Source organism: Lutra lutra, chromosome 5 (assembly GCF_902655055.1).
Source record: "Lutra lutra chromosome 5, mLutLut1.2, whole genome shotgun sequence".
NCBI lineage: Eukaryota > Metazoa > Chordata > Mammalia > Carnivora > Mustelidae > Lutra > Lutra lutra.
Window position 1 is genome coordinate 19,871,708 of NC_062282.1, and position 25,733 is coordinate 19,897,440.

At 34.7% G+C, this 25,733-nt stretch overlaps 1 protein-coding gene across 1 annotated transcript in view; it reads right to left on the reverse strand.

The window, feature by feature from the left end:
- The window catches only part of LOC125101003 (cadherin-10), a 173,303-nt gene that overhangs the window by 100,268 nt on the left and 47,302 nt on the right, over nt 1-25,733 (reverse strand). The window contains exon 2 of the mRNA XM_047731594.1: nt 9,353-9,708. Within this exon, the coding sequence (XP_047587550.1) occupies nt 9,353-9,583 (231 nt within the window). The 5' untranslated portion in view covers nt 9,584-9,708. The remainder of the gene's footprint in view (nt 1-9,352; nt 9,709-25,733) is intronic.

Below are 25,733 nucleotides of genomic sequence, written 5' to 3' on the forward strand. Positions count from 1 at the left end.
GAAAAATGTTTTTATTCATAAGACTGAAAAAATTTAAAAATGATAATTCAGATATTTCATATGATTGTGGAGAAATAGTTACCATTGTGGTTGGTATGCTAAATTGAAACATTATTGGAGAGCAATTTTGCAATACCTACAAATGTTTAAAATTTCTCAAGACTTTGCTCCAACATCTCCACTTTAAGTCATATTCCCAAAGATTTACCTGCAATGTCTAAAATAAGTTCATATTATTACTAAATGATTTTTTTAAAATAACCAAATACCAGTCAAAAGGAAAATGATGACTTATGACACATACACAGGAAAGAATACTATGCTGCAACTGAAATTTTATTTTTTTAAATGAAGCAAAGTGTTATGTACTGAAACTGTGACTTCTCAAGTCATATTTTTAAGTTAAAAAAACCCACAGTATATAAGATTGCATAAAGTACATCACCATTTATGTAAAAACATACATCATACATGTGTGTTTACATAAAATTCTATAATATCTCTTGAAACATATACCCACTGCCAAAAAGCATCTGGTAAATGAAATTGGTTCTTAGGAAGAGAACTATAGATGTAAGAGGATCATGGTGGGATTCTTAGTTTTAACAGAATACTCTATTTTGCCCTTTAAATTTTATACAAGGTGAATGCATTACCAATTCCATACATAAATTAAATAATAAACACATGACAAAATAAGTTTGACATCTCTATGACATGGTAGAAATATCCCTGGGCACCTGGATGGTTCAGTCGGTTTGGCAGGGTCCTGGGACCCAGGTCCACGTTGGGCTCCCGGCTCAGTGAGGAGTCTGCTTCTCCCTCTCCCTTTGCTCCTCCCCCTGCTTATACTCTCTCTCTCTCTCTCAAATAAATAAATAAATAGAATCTTACCATAAGAAAGAAAGAAAAAGGAATATCCCTGTTACATATACAACTATAGTTTTCTGTTGATATCATTCAGAAAACTCAGCTAACAAACTCATCATTGTACTCCTTAAATAAGAATACATTTTTTTTTGGCGAGGTAACACACATAATATTAATAACAACAAGAATGGTGTAATGAGGTGTAATAGGGGATAGCATATAGTCTGGAGCCATACTTTCTGGGTTAGAACTTCAGTTCTACAAGTTTCCTGATTGGTGCTCTGAGGCAACAAGACAATAAGGACATATTTTTCTTACTTGTAAATGAGAGATAAAAAAAAACTACCTGATGTGATTATTATAATATTAAATAGTCATAAATAAAATAAATTTTATAATTATCATTATCAGGATATATAAGGATTTTTCAGATTATTATAAATTATATCATAAAACAATATGTGATAACATTTACACCTTTTTTTTTTTGTTTGTTCCAGAAGTATGTCAAATATTAGTGGCAAGAAAAGTGGGTTTTTTAAATTGTTTCATTTCTGTTGGTGATTTAAGTGAGAATACTCTTTTTGGTTGGTGATTATGATTATGTGTGATGCTGTCAGTTTCACAGATATTTTCAATTATAACTTTAAAAATTTTTTTAAGATTTAGAGAGAGAGAGAGAGCACAGAGGGAGAGTGAGTGGGAGGAACAGACCCCCTGCTGAGCCGTGATTTCCCAATGTGGAACTTGATTCCAGGGCCCAGGGATGGTGACCCAAGCAGAGGGCAGATGCTTAGCCTACTGCCCCTTCAATCCTAACTTTTAATAAGGGAAGTGAGCGCATCTGTTGTACATGTTCACACCCTCTCTTTCTGTCCATATCATAATATCTTATCTCTAGGTCTTCCTCATTTCAAAATATCTCTCACTCTTCACATATTTTGTCTCGTTGATAATATGCCTATGAGAAATTGGTGTGTTGCCTTCTTTCTAAACCAAGGCTGTCTATCGGACTGCCATTCATCTCAGATTATGAGAGTAACTCTCTCCTCAGTCCACACTGTTTTTTAAGTTGCTACATTTGTCTTTCGGTTGTGTTTGCTTTACACAACAAGATTAGTCACCTGTTCCTTGGAGCTTTTTCTCTCCTTTGGCCTTTATAATAATCCTAGTCTTACCTCTCTTCCCCACCACCCAGCTTCTCCTCCTCTGCCTGTACCTCTATGTTACTTTATTTCTTATCAAAAGTCATGTCCCTGATCTTTATTTTATCTCTTTATTGTTTCCCTTCAATTTGACCATCAAGGATGCAGAAGCTTGGGTCATTCACAACTCACAACTCTATCCTTCTGCTCTGCTAGACTCAGAATAGTCAAACACATATGTACAAACTAAATTTGGTGCTAGATTTGATGCAGGTTTGTGACAAAATTGGTATCAAGGAAAACTGGAAAACTCAGTGGTCTCAGAGCTTTTGGGGGCCACTTGGAAGACACAACACTGAACTCAGAAGTTCACTGATGGAATTTATGCTAAACAGCAGCCAAAATGGGATATGTTCCTTGAGAAAAATGTCTATAATAGTACATGTTCTTACTTGGTAGAATTTCCTACTTGGTAAAATAATTTTAGTCCTGGGCTGAGAGTTAACATCTTAATTTAAAATTCTAAATTTAATAGTTTTATATAATCTATAGACACATAAAGTATGGTTTAGCATGTGAAATTAAAGAATTTTACCTAAAGAGGGAATCTGAAATTTACATAAAATACCCTTTGCCTATTAAAGATTAGGGTTCTAAAGAGAGAACTAAAGGTGTATATATCATATCATATCCCAGCAAATTACTCCTCCCTTTTCTCTTTCTTTCTTTTTTTTTTTAAGATTTACTTATTTATTTCAAAGCTAGAGAGAGAGGGAAAGAGAGAGTGCACATGTTGGAGGGTGGCAGAGGGAAAGAGGCAGACCCTTGCTGAGCCAGAGTCCCACACACACGTGGCTTGACCAGGGGCCCCAAGCTCATAACCTGAGCCGAAATGCAGTCAGATTCTTAACTAACTGAGCCACCCAGGGCCTCTCCTCCCTTTTCTAAATTTAGTCTCTCTACATGGAAACTTAACTGTTCATACTGTTCTTTATTTTAGCTTTTAGTCACAATTATGAGAAGCCATGGAACAGTTACCCAATTAACATCACAATAATAATAATGGCATTAGTAGTAATAATAAAACAAAATATTAAAATTAAATAACATTCTTTAATAAAATGAATGTAAAAATGTAACTATAGTATGTGAAAATTTAAGAATTCAGTTCAGAAAATTTATTAAAGTGTCCCTTCCTTTTCATGCTTTAATAAGAAGCAACTGAGAATTTGAGGATGTGAACGTATACCCGAGTATGAGACACTGATGAGCAAACATTAACATACCATCCCACTTTTTCATTTTCTTTACTGAAAAGAACATTATTCTTCAGTACAATGGGGACAAAATTTAATTGAATATATAATTATGTATTGTCTCCAAGAAAGAAAATGAAAGGGCTTTGGTAGAAATTCATAATACCATAATAATAATTTCCCATGCTTCATGACCATTACACACGCACCTGCTACTTATAAATTACATTGAGATACTTTCTGCTGAGCAGATTTATGTGAGATTTAATACTTGTTTTCATCTATAGAGATTTCTCTCGTGTTTTTGCTAAAAGTAATAGACTCAATTTTCATATAATCTTCATTATAAAATAATTATGTTTCTTAGAAGTTTATATTTGAAAAATTACAGGTCAAATTGTAATTTAAATTTTTATTTGAATTTGACTATTTTTATACAATAGGTAAAGTTTTTCAAAATTTATTTGACAGGCAAATTTTGAGTCATTCTGTATTATCAGTCTATTATTGTTTTGAATAATATCTAATTGTATCTACTTCTAAGTATTACTAGACTTCACGAATTCATTGGCCTAACATCACAGAAAAAAAAAGATTTAGAAAATAAATCCATAATTATCTTTTATCTAAGACATATACTAATAAAAGTTCGTTCAAGAGATATAACATAGGGAGGTAGATTTTAAAAGATGCTATGTGACTAGCTGAAGAAACAGAAAGAGAAGCAGCAGCTTCTGTGGGACGGGATTAATAAAATGGTGAACATGAGACAGGAATATACAAAAGGAAGGCTGTGGTGGGGGAGAAGAGATCACAGCATTCATAGCATTTCGGGGTTAGTAACTCAAATGGGAAAAAAAGGAGAATGGGAGGGTAGATTTCCCACAAATCCCTCGAGGACAGTATGAGCAGCAGAGTGTGGTAAATGTGTTTAGGTGGTGGGTGTGTCTGTGTAAGAGTGTGTGTGTGTTGTTTTATGAAGGTTATAAAATGAAGTCATGACATGTATACATGAGTAACCTTGATACTTGATAACACGTCATGTAAATAACTTCATGGGAGAGTGTAGTAAAAATATGTTTTCACTACTATCAGTAAGAACTTATAAATGAAAGGATGATTATGGTTATTTATATATGAGTATCTCATACTTAATTCTATCTTGTTCTTTCTTTTTTAACATTTGACACTTGACATTTTGCTATTTTTGCTATATTTTGAAACTGCTAAAAGGGATCCTTTTTCCTATTATTTTAAATGGGAAAGACAATAACAACAGAATACTCACACATGGCACCTAAACTCAAAACCAGTTTCCTAAAAAGTAACCAAAGTAAGACCTGTATAATCAGAATAACAAGCTATTATGTTAATATGTAAAATACTTAAACCTGTATTACCTAATCATCTGAAGGTTAATATGAATGAACATGGCTTCTCTGTGTGTTTATAAATCTTGGATATACATTCTTTTTGACAGCCTTTGTCATCTTTAAACCATCTATGTGTGATTTTGAAGTTTTATCTTCAATGCAAGTGTATCTGGAATGCAACTCAATACCTTCCTAAATATTGCTTTGTAAATATACTGAGCTTTGACAATGTAAGCATATTTTCCCTATATAACTGCTGGCTGAAATATCATTGTATTGAGAGATATAAATATTGTATGCATTTTGAGAATTAAAAACCAAGAGGTGGTCTGCCTGGAAAACATTATCAATGTTTTGCAGGGCATGCCTCTATTTAAAAATGCTTTTATTGCTTCTTGCTTGAGGAGTAGTGTAAAAAGGTCTTAAAAACTCCACTGCATTTTTGTTTCATTTCGTGGTCTTTGTGTATCAGAGAAATAATGTCTCTATTCATCCAAAAGTCCAAATGTATCTTTGTCAGGAAAGTCTATAGCCATGTCATCTAAAGGAGTCTATGCCAATGTCTATCAACTCATCCTGATTTATTTTCTTCCAGATCTTTTACTGTTTAAAATTACTACTATTTGTTTTATGCCTCATTCTTTCAATGGCTGCAATTAATAAGGTCCAAATAGAAAAGAACTCTCTACCAACACTCCTCCAGCCCCCATCCCACCACTAAAATCAGGTCTATATATATATATATATATATATATATATATATATATAATAGTTAAACAGTTTTCTGTTGTTGTTTTTGTTTGTTTTTAATATAAGGTCTTTTTGGTCATGTTTGAATTTAAAAAAGGAGTCACCTGGAATTTTTAGTTTCAAGAACAATATCATTACAGTTATTAGAATATCCAACTCTCTGAAGAGAACATTCAATCCATTAAAATGTTTGCAATTCTCGAACTCTTATGTAGCATTAAGTTTTTCCACATACTCAATTCAGATCTGTTCACCCCAGAAAGACTGCAGTGGGGAGGGTGGGGCAGCTTCTTGTCTCTATCCTAGTCCCTACTACTCTATCTCCATTGTAACCAGGTTTGACTTATTTGTAACTATATGGCCAAAGGAACATGGTCCAATATGGTGGGCACAGTTGGCATTTCTGGTATTCTGTTTAAAGTTGGGTTATTCTTTCATGGATTACATTTTTTCAGTTTTTGGAAGATCTCTCTTCTAGAAATTTCCAGTGAGCAATTTTTATGAGGCATTGTACAAAAAATAAACAGATAAACAAAAAAAATAGAAGTATATACCTTGATTCTCCAATCTCAACTTTTAATAACATGGATTTATGTCATGTAAAACCCAAAACTGTTTTATTTCCACTTTACTTACAAGTCCTGCAGACATAGAACATGGCAATATTTGGTACTTATTTTTCTGTTCTTGGCTTTTGGGTTCTTTGCTTTATCAGAGATTAAAAGACCCCATAAAGTGCTGTTAGCTTTATTATTTTCTCTTCTCTGAAAGATGGATACTTGGTGAGCAGAGAGATTTATTTTTGCCATCATGTACTCAGTAACAGAGTAGGAGTACATGAGAAGTATGCCTTCTACATATTTATTGAAATAATGAATGCATACTTTATCCCTAGTAGGTTTGTGGAGCTCACAAGTCTACGGAGAAGAATGATCAAGAGGTTGGAGCCAAAAGTGTGCCTAAGGATTAGATAGGACATGAAGGAGAGGAGACCTTGAAAGAAATCTAAGTTTCACAAAGCAAATACTCATGGCAACTCTGGAAGGAAGAAATAAAATTATAACTGAGAGTAGGTCCAGAAGCAGGAACCCAGAAAGAACTAAAATAAAAATTGAGCTGTTTAGGAAAATGTAAATGACTGGCAAACTAGGACAGGATTTCTCCATCTTGTCACTATTTACGCTTCGAACTAGAAAATTCTATGGAGGTCTGTCCTGTGCATTGAAGGATTTTTCAGCAGTAACCTTGGATTCTGCCAACTAGATGCCAGTCGCACCCTCCTCACCCGCCACCACCTGGTTGTTTTCATTAAATCAAGAAATGTAGGCAGTTAGTTTAATTACTTTTAAAGTATTATTGTGTTTTCACTTCCAGGAGTGAATTGCCTTACTAACTATGCTGACTCAGAATCAGGTTTATTGTTACCCAAGTGCGTTATTAAATTTTTGGTGTTTGGGGATTTTTCTCTGTATCTGGTTTTGATTAAAAATCTAATTTTAACATGCTCTTCTCCATTTAAGAATAATTATATAAAATGCAGACAAATTTTTGCAGTAAATAAAATTAGTATTTCTCCTAAAACTATATATCTGTTACAGCTTAAAGTAAATTCAAGAGTATCTAGTTTCATGTCATTATTTATTTTATTTGAATATTTAGAAACTAGAGATTCAAAATTATTTGTCCAGTGCAACTGAATCAGACCATAAGAAGCTGTGATTATAAGTTGTGCTTAAACTAATAAAAATAATTTATAATCACAATGTTTTTCAAATGTTAAGTTGGAAAACAGCAATACAACTATAGAAGGTTGCAAACTGAAAGCAATATAGTACACGAAGTAGATTACTTGAAGTTCAAGTTTTAAACCCCTTGCTATGGAAGGTAAAGACAATTTTGTGATTATCTCACTGAAAATAAAAAGTAAAAATACAACAAATATATTTTGGTTAAAGTGCATTTGACTGAATGATGTAGAGGAAAATTTTGATCATTGAAAGCTGAACGATGAAATGCTTTGAGTTCATTTTTGGTTGGCTTGGTTTCTTAATCGCTCTGAGACAAACAGTGGTAGAAATGAGGTTACATCTCAGTTCCTCTGACTGTTGGTTACATGCTTTTCCTAAGCTTCCCTCTGCTTTTACCCAGAGAGAAACAATTATTTTTTCCCTGTTTTAACCCCTTAAGTAGTAATGGCTTTTATATGAGAAATTATATGCCATCCATTCTTTATAGGATTTGGTTGTCAAATTGTATAATATATTTTTTTAAGATTACTTATTTATTTGACAGAGAGAAAGAAAGAAAGTGTGTGCACAAGCAGGGGGAGTAGGAGAAGGAGAAGCAGGATCCCTGTTGTGCAGGGATCCTGATGTGGGGCTTGATCCCAGGACCCTGGGATCATGACCTACCTGAGCCTGAGCCAAAGGCAGATGCTTAACTGACTGAGCCACTCAGTTGCCTATCATAGCAACCATAAAATGTACCTTAACCCTCTCATTTTAGGCATCCTGTCAGATATGACCTGTGATAAATCTGGCTATGATGGCCTTTCTCATAAGATTGTCACATTGCTGGTGCTTTTCCTTCTCCTTCTAGTTAATGTAACATTTAACCTTTAATGTCATCTTTGTCATATTGCCAGACATTTAAAAAGGACTGAAATAATTAGAACATGAAAAAACATATCCAAGTGTTTTAAAATCAATGAAAAATACTTTCAAAATTGTTTTTAAAATTAGTTTAAAAGTAGTTTTTCTTAGAGGATAAAAACTTTTAGCACAATTTTAATTATTTGAACAAAGCCATTAAAGTTTAGGTTAATACAAAGTTCTCCATCATGGTAATAGATCATACTTCTACAGTGTTAATAAATGATGTGTTAACATGTGACTGTATTTGATTTCATTTTGCTAGTGTATTTTTCTGTTTTCTTTGATATATTTTCATATGGTCCATAAAAGTAACCATGACTATGAACATGAATTCTTTCTTAAGACATTATCTAACTTCTAGGACATTCAGAGAGAGCCAAAAAAGAAAACTGAAAATGAATACAATGTAGTATATAGAAGCATCCATTGTTACTTTTCATTCCACTCCCAACCACAACTAATTTTCCTCACTAATTTTTATAATTGAATAAGATGAAAACTTGTCTCTGTGCACATATCACAATAAGTAAGCTACTTCTACCTGCTTGTCTTCTACTTATTTTTCCTTTATATAAATGTGCCCATAGTGACACTTGAGAAAAATAAATAACACTCATATCTGAAATAAGTTTCCTTATAAAAAAGCTATTTGGGATTGGGAGGGAGACAAACCATAAGTGACTCTTAATCTCACAAAACAAACTGAGAGTTGATGGGGGGAGGGGTGTTGGGAGGGGGGGTTGGGATTATGGACATTGGGGAGGGTATGTGCTATGGTGAATGCTGTGAAGTGTGTAAACCTGGCGATTCACAGACCTGTACCCCTGGGGATAAAAATATATGTTTTATAAAAAATAAAAAAAAAATTAAAAAAGAAAAAAAAAGCTATTTTGGGGGGCATTGGTCATACTTTTAATGACATTTGCTTTTTCATTCTGTAGAATATTAAACAATTCCTAAATGTCTTTTCTTCCTCGCTGAAATCAAGAGCAGTGTGAAATATAGTATTTTAAATGGCTACATTGACACATAGTTTTCTCACTATCATTGATATCTAACTACAAATTCTAAAAGTGCAATTTTTAGTACTTCTTTAGTCCATAAGGAAATGGACAGAATTAATTCTAGCATGCTATATTTATGTATCCTATAGTTTCTCAAATTATAATTTCTATTCTATAAACAATAATTACTTGAGGATTAGAGAATCAAATTCATGAGAATGATGATCTTAAAACCCTCAAATTTTCCTAAGACATAATAAAAAAAGAATTTAAATATTTGCCATTTCAATGCAAACTTACCTTGCCCACATATTGATAATCAGATCCTGTATATTCCTCCAGTAAGAAAAATTGATTCCACATCCAACCACGTTTTTGACGATGCAGAATTTTGCCATCACTCCTAGGCACCCGTGCACTTAAAATTCTTTTCTGGGGCACAGGAGTCCTTCTGAACATTATCTCTGGAGAACAGAAATGTGGCAAGCATACCCAGAGTAGAAATAGTACCAAAAATTGATATATTGTCATAGTTCACTTCTTGAAAATTTCCAACGTGGATGAAGAGAAAGCAGTCTTATTTTATTGGGTTGAATTTTACTGTGTTTCAACTGGTTTCCAACATCTCATCAACGTTTTGGACATGTTTCCAAAAGCTTCAAACAAACAAACAAATAAAAAAAGTCAGTGGACAACATTTTGAATGTTACCTGTCACTTCAACCTTAAAGTGATAAAGATTAACTAATAGCAACCAAAATATTTACTTTCCCTCTTTTATATAAAATACTGAGTAGTTTTTGGGAGATGTTACTTGTCTAGTATCATCTTAAATTTAAGAAAATATAATGGTAAATAACTTCTTTCAAGCAAATTCTAAGGAAGGGACATATTATGCTTTCATTAATTTTGTCTTTTGTCATAACTGTTTTCAGGAATTATAATACCAATATAAAGTGGAGATGTCGTTAATTTTGCATGCTAATTTTTTCAGAGTAACTTTACATAAATTAAAACACTGAAAACAAAATAGTGACTTAAAAAAACTATAGAAAACATGCATCTGTTGTGCAATGCAAGGTTATTTAAATTTTTATATATTTATTTATTTTTTTTTTTAGACAGGGGTGAGGGAGAAAGTTTGGAGGTAGAGGTAGGGGCATGTGATTTTATTTGGTTTTATTTTGCTACTGTATTTCTATTTCCTGCCTCCTTCAAGAATTTCTTGAAACCTCACCTCATATTCCATATACAGGAATATACTACAAGTGCTTTATTTATTGATTGGGGATATATTCTGTCTCCCTGCTATAATCACATGGGTTGTTTTGCTACTGTAATAAGTGTCTTCAACAGACTCTTGCATAAAGATGATCAATAAGCATTTGAATTGAATGAATGAATACACTGTAAGTTGACTCAAAAATCTAAGTACCATCCCCTTTTCTATATGGCTATACCTCTATATTATGTATGGAAACACACATTTTGAAATCATAGTTATTTTATTCTTCATTTACATTATTGTCAATCCTAACAATATTATTTTCATTTCAAAATCTTCTTTGTAGATTGTTTTTGTTTGTTTTCTGTTAGGCATGAATTTTATTTCAGCACATGATAAAATACTTGTTATAAAAAAGTGGTTTGGGGACCAAAAGGCTTGAATTCCTCTTCTCTAACATGGCAACATATTCTAAGGATCCAGAATAGGCACTGACATTTATGCTCTCATCCACGATGATCTGTAAGCAATCTGTTTACTTTTTTTGGTTTTGTTTTATTAAGAAGATTTAAAGGTTAATGCAAACATGCTTTTACAAATAAGATAAATGGTGAAGCAGTATTTCCCTTGAGTGTATTAAATGACAGTGGAGCTCTTGACAGCATGGGGGAACATTCAACAGGACAGATGTAAACTATTAAAGCAACGACATGTCATGCTACACTTTGAGTATAGAAATTATCTGATACATAAAATGATTTTACATTACGAAGCACTGACTTTACAGAAACTTAAATTGATTGGATTCTAAGTAAGAGGAACATTTGCCAAAGCAATGTCTGTCTTTTTATGTAATGGGGCATGATAGATGGTATTCTCCAGAAACATACACTGTTCCTAAGAGTTAGAAGAAAGTGTGTCATTCAGACTACTTACTCTTTTCTTTTTTTTTTCTTTTTAAGATTTTTATTTATTTATTTGACAGAATCACAAGTAGGCAGAGAGGCAGGCAGAGAGAGAGAGAGAGGAGGAAGCAGGCTCCCCGCTGAGCAGAGAGCCCGATGTGGGGCTCGATCCCAGGACTCTGGGATCATGACCGGAGTCAAAGGCATAGGCTTTAGCCCACTGAGCCACCCAGGCGCCCCCAGACTACTTACTCTTTTCTATCAAAGCTTTAACATTTATTGAGGCAACAATCATCCTCATCTCTCTTTTATTCATTAAAAAAAAATCTCAACAACTATACGATATACTAGTGAACATTCTTAATGCAATTATAACATTATCTATAATTTTAAAAGCTTAAGCACCAATATTTTGGGGAAGGAGTAGGTGGAGAGGCTACCTATAAAAGCTGTAGGTAAATAATTGGAGTTCCACATAGGAATGGGATCTTTTTTTTTCATCATTGCTCTAGTTTCTATCTTTGAATGCCTGAAGGGTCTATCATGAAATGCGTTATTTAATACTGATTTAATATCATTAAAATATGTTTAAAATATATTATACATAAGTATCATTTGATAAAGCCATTTCAAACAATAACAAGATTAAGTAAAATTTTAAAAAGCAACAGTTTTTAATTTTGATTATTTTGATTTATGAACTTTTTTTCTTTAGTACATTGGGCTTTGGGTCCCATATCTAAAATTTTTGCCTAACTTATGGTCAAGAAAATTTATCTCTTATGTTCTCTTTTCAAAGTTTTATAGTCTTAGTTGCTACATTTAAGTCTATGATCCAACTTAAATCAAGTTTTGTATATGGTGTGAGAAATGAATTGAAGTTCTTCGTTTGGTTTATGAATATCCAGTTACTGGAGGCTCCATTTGTTGAAAAGTCCATTCTTTCTCCACTGAATCGCCTCTGTGCTTTAGTCAAAAATCAGTATGTCTACGTATGTGTGGGTCTGTTTTTAGGCTCTCTAGTTCATTACATTCATCTATTTGCCCAACTTTATATCAATAGCATACTATCTTGATTACTGTAATTTGTTTTTTTAAAGATTTTATTTATTTATCTGTGAGAGAGAGCACAAGCAGGGGAAGCAGCTGAGGGAGAGGGAGAAGCAGGCTCCCCAGTGACCAAGGAGCCTGATGGGGCCCTGGGATCATGACCTGAGCCTAAGGCAGAAACTCAACTGACTGAGCCACACAGATTACTGTAATTTATAAATCTTGAAATCAGATAATGTTAGTGCTTCAAATTTGCCCTCCTTTTAATTTGTGTGTGTGTGTGTGTGTGTGTACTTGTTATTTTAGTTGTTTTGCCTTTTATATTTAAATTTTGTAATTACCTGAGGGCACCTGGGTGGCTCAGTCAGTTAAACAGTTGAACGTCTGTCTTTGGCTTGGGTTATCATCTTGGGGTCCTGGGATCAAGCCCCACTCTGGGCTCCCTGCTCACCAGAAGTCTGCTTCTCCCTCACCCTCTGCCCATGCCCGCACTCATGCTCTCTCTCTTGCAACTAAGTAAATAAAATTTTTAAAAAATCACAATTACCTTGAAATTTTTATATAAAAGCCTGTGGGGATTTTGATGGGGATTGCATTGAATCTTTAGATGAATCTGGGGAAAACAGACATCATAGCAACATGATTCTTCTGACCTATAAACCCTGTATATCTCTATATTGATGAGTTCATCTCAGTAATGTTTTCTAGATTTCAGTATACAAATATTGCTCATTTTTGGTGAAATATAACACTAATATTTTCATGTTTTTGTTGCTATATTATTTTTATTTTTAAACCACTTTCTTGAGGTATGATTAAGATGCAAAAAGTTGTACATGTTTAACATGTACAACATGATGAGGTTGAACATGATAAAATTCATTATTTAATACTGATTTAAGATCATTAAAATATGTCTAAAATATACTTTAGGGGGAAAAAGCCAGAAATATTTAATAACAGATTGCAAATCATAATTGACTATAGGCATATCTAGAAGATACGAAGAATGCTCAAAATCCAAGAATAAAAAGCACAAAGCCCAATAAATAAATGGGGGGAAAAGCTGAACTGATACTTTACCTAAAAACATAGAAAACAAAAAGTACATGAAAATATATCCAACATTGTTCATTATTTAAGAAAAGCAAACTAAAACGATTAACTATTAACAAGTGTTAGTGAAGATGTGGAGAAAGTAGAACTATTCTACACTACTGATGGGAATGTAAAATAGTACAATGTCCTTGGCAGACAAAGTGGTAGGTTGAATAATGGCCCCTCAAAGATATTCACATTCTAATCCCTGGAACCTGTGGAACCTGTGAATATATTACTTTGTAAGGTGAACGGGACTTTGCAGATGGTAGTAACTGCAACGTTGTAGAGATTCAGCAGAGTCCTCTGATTATTCAGGTGGGATCGTTGTAATCATAAGGATCCTTGTAAGAGGAAGGCAGGAGGATCAGGGTCAAGAGCAGGAGATAAGATCAAAGAAGAGGTCAGAGTGTCTTGATCAAGAGGGCAGTAGCCAGAATGCAAGAAGCCTAGAAGCTAAAAAAAAAAAAGAAACCTGTGGATTCTCCTAAGAGTCTCCAGATGGAGCACAGCCCCTTGGACAACTTAACTTTAGACTTTCACCTCTAGATATGCAATAGATACATCTATGTTGGGGTAAGCCACTCAGTTTGTGCTAAATTGTTACAGCAGGAATAGGATTGGCAGATTCTTAAATCATAAAAGTACATCTACAATATAATCTGGTCTGCTCCCAGATATTTATAAAAGAGGAATGTAAGTATGTGCTCATCTAAAACCCAGGAGGTTCAGGTCAGTTGAATGTCCGACTTTTGGTTTTGGTTCAGGTCATGACCTCATGGGTTGTGAGATCTAGCCCACCACCCCCACCCCAGGTTGGGCTCCAAGCTCAGTGGGGAGTCCCCTTGAATATTCTCTCCCTCTGCCCCTCCCCCCTCTCAAATAAATAAATAGATCTTTAAAACGTTGTATATGAAGGTATATAGAAATTTATGGATAATAGCAAAAAACCTGGAAACAAACCAAACATTACAGGTGAATGGATAAGCAAATTATAGTATTTCTGTACAAAAGAATGTTACTTAGCAATCAAAAAGAATAATCTTTTTTGTTCCACAAGTAAGGAGCCTGAGGTTACCACTCCAACGTAACAACACAAAGCTGAACAGACTGAAAAATCAACTCTTCTGGATCCATGAGATCCACAGGAGGACTCTGGGCAAACTCATACTCCTGAGATTGGAGAGACAGATGGATGAATAAAGGAAACAAGACTTAGCAGCAAAGACTCAAGAGCAGAAACCATTTTGGAACCAGTAATCATACAGGAAACCTGAACTGTAACTGACAAATTACTGGAATCTTACTGCACACAACTCTAAAACTGAAAACCTCCAGGGCCATCTAGGGATGGGGGCGGGTCTCCTCAATATTACAAGATTTACCTGCAGCAGCTTGACCAGGTTCCTACAGTAAAATCTTAGAAAAATCCCCTATGTTTTCAATTGGAGGAGCAGAAAACATTTTGAAATGCCTAGATCATTCTTTTCCTAACAAGGTCTGCCCTCAGGGGAAACTAGTTAACCAGAGCCTAATTTACTGGAGTATTATCAAAACCGAATTGCCCTGGGGGAAGGGAAATATATGGTTCAGTTCTATCTAGTCATCACGTTTCACCTACAGAAGGAAAAAATTGAGAAATGTTTGTGAAGTTCACAATCCAAGGGCATAGGCTCACAGGCTCACTAAGTGAGAGTACTAACCACAGACTATAGTAGGCTTCCCCTGACCCTGCACGTAACCCATCGCATTACTATAGGACTATTTATAGCAGTTCCATTTCCCCATATGTGTCCACTTATGACCAAAAATAATTATAAAGTATGCAAAAAGGCAAAGAATCACAAACTGAAGAGACATAGCAAGCATCAGAATCAGACATGGCAGAGTTGGAATTTAAAGCAACTATGATTAATATGTTAGGTGTTCTGATGCATGAAGTAGATAGCATACAAGAACAGATGGGTAATGTAAGCAGAGAGATAGAAATCCTAAGGACTAAAATGAAATAGAAGAGATAAAAAACACTGTACTGCAAATTAAAAAGGACTTTGATAGGCTTATTAGTAGATTGGATGGTTGAATGTCCAAGGACATTTTTGGTAAAAACAAAAAACAAAAAACAAAAAAACAAAAACAAACAACAAACAAACAAACAAACAAAAAACAAATCACCATACAGGTAAGTGATGTTGAAAATGGGAGAGACTATGAATGTGTGGTGGCAGTGGGTATTTGAGGAATCTCTGTACCTTCATCCTAAATTTCTTAGAAACCTAAAAATACTGTAAGAAAAAAAAACTTATAAACACACACACAAAATAAAAATAGGAAATTATAGGAAGCAAACCAACAGTTAATTTGTCCAATGTTAATTCTTCCTAGGTATGTTCTTTGTAGCTACAAGCCCAGTTATTAGCATTTTCAAAATATTGCTCCTTCATTATAGATGCCACAAATAATTACTCTTCCACTAACCTGATTCAAAATACAGAGCATCTTTGACACTTTCATTAAATCAAGTATACCTCCAACATGGTCTGTCAATATACACTCTTGCTTTTGTTTTTTTCTTCCTGGTTGTCAGCTCTTCCACACCCATACTATGTGCCAGCACACTATTTAAATAGTTTTTTAAAGATTTTTTTTTTAAGATTTTATTTATTTATTTGACAGACAGAGATCACAAGTAGGCAGAGAGGCAGGCAGAGAGAGAGGAAGGGAAGCAGGCTCCCTGCTGAGCAGAGAGCCCGACGCGGGACTCGATCCCAGGACCCTGAGATCATGACCTGAGCCGAAGGCAGCGGCTTAACCCACTGAGCCACCCAGGCGCCCAGTTTTTTAAAGATTTTATTTATTTATTTGACACAGAGAGAAATCTCAAGTAGGCAGAGAGGCAGGCAGAGAGGGGTGGGGGGGGCAGCAAGCTCCCCACAGGCTTCAGTCCCAGGACCCTGAGATCATGACCTGAGCTGAAGGCAGAGGCTTAACCCACTGAGCCACCCAGGCGCCCTGTGCCAACACACTATTTAAATCACCATTATTTCATGCAGAAAGTGTATACTATCAAACTAACAAATTTTCTTAACCTTCATCTTTTTTACTTTGTAATATATCCTACAGGGTTTTAGCTAAATTAATTTTCCAAAACCCACTTCACCAAGACCCAAATCAATTAAAAATTTTTAACATGTCTAACTACCGGGAAGATAACATCTGAACTTTACAGTTCATTGTAATGTCTGGAACCAGGTGATATTTTTTAAAAAAATATATTACATTATTTCCAATTATTTATTTCATTTAAAATCTGACATGTAAATTTTTACATACATAAACTACTCCCTCACTAATACATAATTCCAAATCATGTCTAGATATTTATAGTCTGTTGAATTTCCCTCACTAGTGAATTGTTACATGCATAACTGAACATTCTTGAATTAAGCAATAAATATAAGAGTTTTTCTGAACAGGTTAGATTATTTATGGTGAAAGATAAAAGCTAAATTTTAGAATATGAAAATATAATGTAAGGGAGTGATACTTGTTTGAAATTGTAAACAGAATTATAATTAGAAGCAATTAAGTGGGTTGAGACAACAGTTAAACTATTTCCTGATATGAAAATGTTAAAAATTAATGAAATTCTATATTCATTTCCAGTTAACAAATTTATTTTCAAGAAATCTTTTCAACACCACAGTACCTTATTTTAATCTCAAAAATCACTTAGTATGAATATCACATGAGTTTAAAAATTTTTGAACCATCTCTTAGCATTCTGCATTCCTGTCATTCCTTTAGATCAGTGCTTGGCAACATTTAATGTAAATTCACATCTCCTAGGGCTCTGGTTAGATGTCAGTGTTCTCATTTAGTAAGTCTGGGTGGAGCACAAGCTTCTGCAGTTCTAACAAGCTCCCCAGTAATGCCAATGCGGCTGGACCACACACCTTGAACAGAAAAACCCAAAGACCTCTCTAAACCTAAATCATCTTCAGAACATGTTCATGACTTTTTCCTGTTTAATGTAGCATGTTACAATGATGGGAAAATACAATATAAGGTGACTACAGGAAGATCATTATTATTTCCAAATAATCAGCTTTTTTCCAGATTCTTTTTTAATCAGAAGAAACTGTTTGATTCAAATCAGTGCACTACAATAATTAATCTGCTCATACTAGAAATTGTTTTCCTTTCAAAGGAAAGGATCAAATCTTTGTCTGAATTTTATTTCATTTTTACAACCAGAGAGTTTTCATTATTCTTCTGAAATATTTATCAAAACCATTGTTTTCTCTAAAATATGCTAATTTTATTTATAAATAGTAAGCCAAGAATGGCAGATTACAGAATATAGTATAATAGACATTTTGACACATCTCAATTATTAATTAGGTCTCCACACATCACAGATGATCAATTAAGCTGTAATCCATCCTTGGCTAATAAAAGGAATTAGTTATTCTTCAGTCAGTTGATTATGTTGATTAAGATCTTAATGTACTAGCTTTTAAATTTTTCTTTAATTTTGTCATTTATAATCATAATAGAAAATCCTAAAGATTATTAACACCAAATCCAAGCCTCTATGGATGAACAATTTTAATCCTTTTAGAGTTTCATAGCACCAATACAGCCTAATGACATTTCAAGATCGAGAACTAAAGGAACATTTTTCAGGTGTGTTTATACAATTTAAATGAGCCAGTGCATACTAAATATTTCCTTTTTATGCAGCTGATACCATTTTATGCATCTAGTATAAAGTACTATGTGAGATAATTGAATCAAAGTACTACACTAAGGACTCAAATAATACGAGTCCATATGCTTGATCATATTTTCCAAGAGTTCATTACACATTACCTACTGTGCTCTAATGTCACAGGAAATGCATAATTCTACGTTGAATATTTATCACTCTATCTTAAGTATGTGTCTGCATATGTATCTCTGTTTAGACTGTAAGTTTAAAACAGGGTCTCATGTCTTGAATCACAAGTTAAAATAAAGGGACTGCACAAAGTATTAAACATTTTTGGAATTGGACTGAATATTATTGTTCTTTCAAAAACATTTCAATGAGAAGGAAACTTGGTTTCTTTTTCTAAAAAAAAAAAAAACACACAACAACGTATCAAGGGCCCTTTATAGCATTTTATACTCACATCCTATTTAAACGTAACATCACAGAATTCACACAAAATATTAGTCGAATTGGAAATCAATATATCCTTTTTGAATGAAATACATAACACAAAGGTTTGCTAGTATCAGATAAATTATCAAACATTGCTAGGATTTTTACCAATGCAGACAGGATTCCAAGAAGCTCGATTCCTTGCTATTCTCCTCAGATTAAAATTCCCCTTCAAGCAAAACCATTTGAAATTAATTTTATTCCCCAGGAATGTGACCTGCACACAAACCAGCAATACACTTCTCTACTCTACTACGTGCTAACATTTTAACATGATAATTAGCAAAACCAGATAGTACGCACATAAATTTAGGGCAGTGTGTGGATAGAGCATGTGGCAGGAGTCAAGAGAGCACTGTTTAGTGAGACATATAAGTTGGTGTGGCCATTTTCTCTAAGGTCCCCGCTAATAAGCTAAAAAAAAAAAAAAATAGCACCCAAGAGTTCTTGCTTTGCTCTCTGCAGCCTTTTTAACTTCAGTAGCAAGTGACAGTCCCAGAGGTAATGTGATCTTCGCTCAAGTTAGCAGTGCTAATACAGCTGTGACATTACACGTGCTGCTTCCTGGAAGTCTCATTCTATTGTAGCTAGGATTTGTTTCACTATGTGGAAATTGGTAGCAAGAATGCTCTCAGGGTGACTTAAAGATGTTAGGAGAAAGGCCATCTGCTACCCAATTTTCTTTGATCCAGGACTTGAACTGCTTCTGAAAAGCAATAAATGAAGAAATGGGGAGAGAAGGCTTGAGAGTTTTGTTAGGAATTCCTTCCCAAGAGAGGGCATGATTCCTCATTTAATGCATTCTTTGTAGGACATCAAGCAAAAATTTCCATAGCTAGAAGAAAAAAAAAAACAAAACAACACTTAAAGATAACTTCCTTTCGAAGTTATTTATGTGAAGACCTGTGCATGTACTAATAAATAACATGCAAACAATCACTACGCACCTCACTGTGTTCTACTATGTGAATTTATAGCAAAGGCATGAAATTGGGGTCAACCAACAGAAAACTGTGTTCTTGCTTTTCAACCTAAAAGTGCAGAAAGACATGACATTAACTTGTAAAATTATTCAAAAGTACAAATGTGGAGATACATTATCGGTCATAAAATATCTACTTCATTTATAAATATAGCTATTACATGTGGATAAGCACAGTAATCATAAGACAGATCTTTACTGGCATGCATTTATGAGACGGTCAGGCTTAAATAGAAGAAGCAGACAATTTTATCAGCACTAATTTTTAATTCTAATTATGCTTCAATATTTGCACAATACTAAAAAGCCCATTTGTAGATAGCCTATCTTATCTCTATGTGGAGGCCCATTACATAAAAAAGGATTAACTCCTAAATTATGCATCTGTAGCTGAAATAAAAAATTGGAATAACAGTGTGTTTAATTTCATCTTCTTGAGGGCAGAAAGGACTAGATTGTAATTTATTTTCTATTTTTCATAATGCCTGGCTCAATGTTAAATAGTACTTTCATCATAGTTTTCAACTGAACTAAAAAGACAGTATACGGTTTATTTCTTTATTTTCTATTTTTTATTCATATTTTTAAGTCTTTAAGATATCCATGCTTAAGTATAGACTCTAGACTCTAAAACATTGCATGAGATTTGTAGATACTTGTTTAATAGTTTAAATAATTTAATAATTTAATACTTTATTGGTTTACTTTAATCATTCAAATTAAGTTTAATAATTTAATAATTTAATACTTTAGTAGTTTAATTTAATAGTTCAAATTAAGCCAGATTATAATGAGCACCCTAATATGCTAGTTGTACCAATAGTTGTATGTTGGTGTGTTTTGTTTTGTTTTTCACAATCTCAGTGGAGTGTGCTTAGAATTTTCACTATGTAGACGGGGTCAATGAGGTTCAGAATTGTTCTCTCAGCAATGTTTATAGAGCACTTTCTGTGCACCATACAATTTGCTATATGGAAGCTGTCAAATGTGAACAAAGCTGAAACAACTCTCACCGTCTAAGAACTAAGTGTTGATGAGCACCAAATCCAAACATGGATGGTCTGAGAAAGCTTTCTTCAGAATATCATGTCCTACATGACACATAGGGAAAAGGAAACAGTGTCCTTGTGCATACATGTGTGCATGATGTATGCAAACTAGCGTGGTTGTTAAACCGAGTTCTGGCAACCCAGTGGGATGGACTGGTGTCCCATGAATTGGAATAATGGGTCATGAATATGTAATGGGTCACAAACAGGAAAAACAATGTGCAAAGCTCCGGGGGTGGGGCAAGGAGGATGTTCATGGACAAAATGGAACACTTCACTTTGATTTTACAACACAATTCTTCAGATGCCTAAGCTCAAACCTAAATTTAGGTCCAGGCCAGTTAAAATGCAGAGTCCAAGTCATCTGATTGTTCAACCACAATTTTCTCTCAGTCAGGTCTGTCTTATCAAGGAGGAAGCAGAAGGCAAGCTGAGGACAAAGCACAAGCCGACACCCCACAATCTCTCCCACCCCTCAGGTGGGACATGTGTGACACTCCTCAGGCACTCCTGCCTGAGCTAAAGCTAAAGGAAGGGAAAACAAATGGATAATTTACAGGGATTATAGTCCTGCAAGACAGGAGTGTTCCTCAGTTTACAAATGTCTTAGTGATTTACTGAAGAAAAAAAAAAAATCAATCTTATCAATAGTCTAACTTCCAGAGACCCATAGACTCAATTTCCTGGAGCCCTAACATCACCCATCCATCCATACTGATGTGGAAAACAAAGGTAGAAGGGCTGTAAATAAAATAAAATTTCCTTATAATTTATCACCCATTGACAAATCCTTGAAATAGGCAGAGAGACACTGCCCTAGGGACTTAACTGATTCTTTGTTAAGGACAAAAGGCGATCTTAGCCTGATCCCCAGGATCCTGTAAGTCTACTCTAACATATAAAAATTTCTTTGGAGACCTCCTTTATTTCTACCCCCACCCCCACCCCAAGATACATGTTGGGAATCATCCCCAAAGTATATGACCCACTGATATACATCTGAAGGGTCTCACTGACTAAGAGATAGGCAGGACTAGGTAGGGGGAGATAGGTAGAGGGCTAAGGGATCAGGCTCACAGAAATACCAAAAACTGCAGAGGTGTGAGGAAACCAGAGATAAGGGAACAAACCAGACCATGCTGCCTTAGCTGGGCTCTTGTTATAACAGTCACCTGTGACCAATAAAGAATTACCAGGCCCTAAAAAGAGAGTAAACCATTAAAGATGTTATCACCAGTCCTTACTCAAACCAAGATGTCACAAGATTGTTAAGGCCACAAACTCCCGGTCAGTTCTAAATAAAAGACCATCAGTGGAGGCCCACGCAGGCAACTCTGTTGAGACCTCTCTCACTATGGAGAGCTTCTTCTGTATCCTAGCTTAATAAAACTCTCATCACTTTCCTTACTCTCCTTTGTCTGTGAGATTCATTCTCCAACTCTGTGAGGCAAGAATCCCACTCTCCTGCTTCATTATGACTTTCATGGGCCCTATGTAGTTTACCTTTCTGGGCTTTTTCCTCGATATAATAATAATAACAAACATTTTATAATGGCATTCATATAAAGACACATATATTAATATTACATATTAAAGCATTGTCTTTGACCTAAAAGTTCAATTTTTACCTCTGATTTTAAAAGAAATAAACCCATTTTGATGGGACCCTCCCCTAAAAGTACTAGGAACCCTAAGTTCTATACATACTCTGCCTAATGGAGAAGTTGGTCCTGACCGTAGCAGCAAACATATGATCAAACACTTTTGAACTGAGCTTCAGAAATAAATTTTTCACCCATAATTTCATCTGACGGATATGGAAACAGTTTCAAGAGTAATGTTACGTGATGTGCTCAGTCTCAAATAGTTAGTGTCATAACCACAAATATAACTCAGGTCACCAGATTTCCCTTGCACTGTTCTGAAATGTCTTGAATAATTTAATAATGAATAGATGTTATCATGATTAAAACTTAACACTTAAATACTGTTAGCGAGAAGACATCCTGGCTAGCTTCCAGTTTGCTGAGCACAGAAAAGATGAATCTACTTGAAGTGGGAGATCTGACAGCACAAGAAGTGTGTGAACTACAGATCATGAAACTATCTGGACATATATACATAGTAAGTTACTGGATAAAGAATATCTATTAAAAATGTTAATGAGAATGTGTTTGGACATATAAATTCCACAGATTGTTTTTGACTTAAAACACCATTGACAGGGGCGCCTGGATGGCTCAGTTGGTTAAATGGCCAACTCCTGGTTTCGGCTTAGCTCATGATCTCAGGGTGGAACCGAGCCCCCATTTTGGGCTCTGTGTTCAGTGCAGAGGTGTCTGCTGAAGATTCTCTCTTTCTCTCTCTCCCTCTGTTCCTCGCCTTATGCTCTCTCTCTCTCTCTCAAATAATTAAAGTTATAAAAACAAACAAAAAGACATGTCATTGAAATGCTGAATTTTAAGTACAAATTTGTAATTCAAGTCGCTTTGAGAACAAAGTTTCAGTAGCAGTCTTTCTTTTTAAAGAATTGTGTTTTAAGAAGGAAAGTTAGAATTAAGACAGAAAATTAGGTAATTAAAAATATTAAAAATTTTCTTTAAAAAACATAGATATACATAGTAGTTTCTGTCCCTTACTCTGGCTAACTTACATTCCCTGATCCTGGCCTCATCACTATCAACCAGTCAATTCTCAGCAATGTCTTTTGGAATTCCAATGGAAATAGGGTTTTCAGTTTTTCATGAGATAAGTTTTATGACCACCTATTTTTTTTTCCTTTTTTTTTTTTTTAAAGATTTTATTTATTTATTTGACAGAGAGATCACAAGCAGGCAGAGAGGCAGGAAGAGAGAGAGGAGGAAGCAGGCTCCCTGCTGAGCAGAGAGCCCGATGCGGGGCTCGATCCCAGGACTCTGAGATCATGACCTGAGCCGAAGGCAGCGGCTTAACCCACTGAGCCACCCAGGCGCCCCTATGACCACCTATTTTTAAAAGTTTTGTTCCATGCATGTGTATTTGACTTTTTTTTTTTTTTAGTGCAAACATCAATGGAGGAATCATCACCTGTCTGTCATTATTTTTAACCATTTGAAAGTATTATAGTTTAATGTCTGTTTTACTGAATCATTTAGTAACTAAATCCAGTGTAATACAAAAAAGTCACTATCGCAAAAATCCACACTATTGAAGGCAATAACATTTGTAAGCTTTCAGATATTAAAGGAAACAACTGTTTCCCGAAAAAATTATATACTTGACCCATATTCAGTCACAATCACTGTGGGAACTAGAAAGATGCATCATTTTAATAAGAATTTAGTGAGTTAAGATCAGTGCCAGAAACAAAGTAGTACATCTAAATTCTGGACCATTAAGACACAATCTATAAAATCACATTGACTCAAGTCAACTGCAAATTGCTCAGCATTTCCTAGCTCCCTTGGATGGGTTGTAGATGCTCTGCATACAACCCCTTCTGTGTGCATGATACATTCTGAATTTCTGCATGGGGATTCTTATTATATGGCGTTACATCCTAACTTTTGGATTATTCCTCCAAACGTGAATTCTACATCTTGGAAAAAAGCATATTTTTATTGTTTTGTGTGTTTGTGTATGTGTTTGTGTTCTTGTGCATGAATGGCTTTTCATGGACTGAGATAATCAAAGGAAATATACAACATAAGCATTGTATTTAAGGAGTTTTATTTTCCTGCCTCCTACAACCACCAAGAAAGAATCATAAATACCTGGGGGTGGGGGGTAAGTAGGGGATATAGAAAAGAAGTTCAATGTAGATTAAATTTTCACGTTTTGTTTTGTTTTGTTTTTCTCACAAGTCAGCTATGGAATGAGAATAAGTGGTCACAAAGAAGGCATATACCTCAAATGTTAATTTTCTAAAATGGAAGTCTCCTATATTCATTCAAGATCTCTCCTGATTTCTTTTGTCAACATGAACATTCACCTTTTTAAGCACAATACATTGATCACTTCCATAATTTATCTTGAATTATAGCAGTTTCATTTGATATTAAAACTCTAAAACCAGAGCTGACTTCAATTTTTACTTTTTTAGATTAACTTATTTGAGAAAGAGAGAGCAGAGAAGGAATCCTCAAGCAGACTTCCTGCTGAGCATGGAGCCTGACATGGGGTGTGATCCCAGGACCTTGAGATCACCCACTGAGCCAAAATCAAGAGTGGGCCGCTTAACCAGCTGAGTCACCCAGACATCCCCGATTTTAACTTTAAAAATAGAAGTAGGACAACTACCAGGGAAGAAATAAAACATCTGTGGTACATCCAAGAAACAGCAGAGTGTGATGGGAAACATAGCACTGTGCCTAAGTCAAAGTATCAGTAGTTTCTGCCCTCCTCAGCTTTAGTTATAAAGACTGTTCAGTTCAACCTGTACTCTTGGTCTATGGATTCTAAAGCAAACCAAGCAGGATACACACGGGAATGCATGCACGTGCACACACACACACACACACACACACACAAAACAGTGGACTCATATGTCTAATGCTGAATATACTTTAAAGCTCTAAAAAAGAAGAATCCATAGCACTGGGAAAAGGATGATAAAACTGTATGACAAGACACACAAAAAACAAAATATCATTTAAGATCACAAAGCTCATAATGGTCCTTTCCAATTCCATCCCCCCAAATATTCATTATGTCTGGTATGTAGTGCAAATGTGTACCCTAAGTTTGCAACTGCAAAGTGTGATTACAAATCATAATTGAAATTGTGCATCTGGAAAAAATTAATATTGGAGGTTAATAAAAAATAATGTTAGTGTATATACTCACATCATCGCAAATGGCAAGATTGCATTCTTTTTTATGGCTGAATAGTATTTCATTATTCTTTATCCATTCATCAGTTGATGGACACTTGGGCTGTTTCCATAATTTGGCTATTGCAGATAATGGTGCTATAAACATTGGGGTACACATATCCTTTTGAATTAGTATTTTTGTATTTTGGGGGTAAATACCTAGTAATGCAATTGCTGGATCATAAGGTAGTTCTATTTTTAATTTTTTAAAAAACCTCCATATTGTTTTCCAGAGTGGCTACACCACTTTGCATTCCCACCAAGAGTACAAGACATTTCCTTTTTTTTCCCCATCCTTGCCAACACCTGTT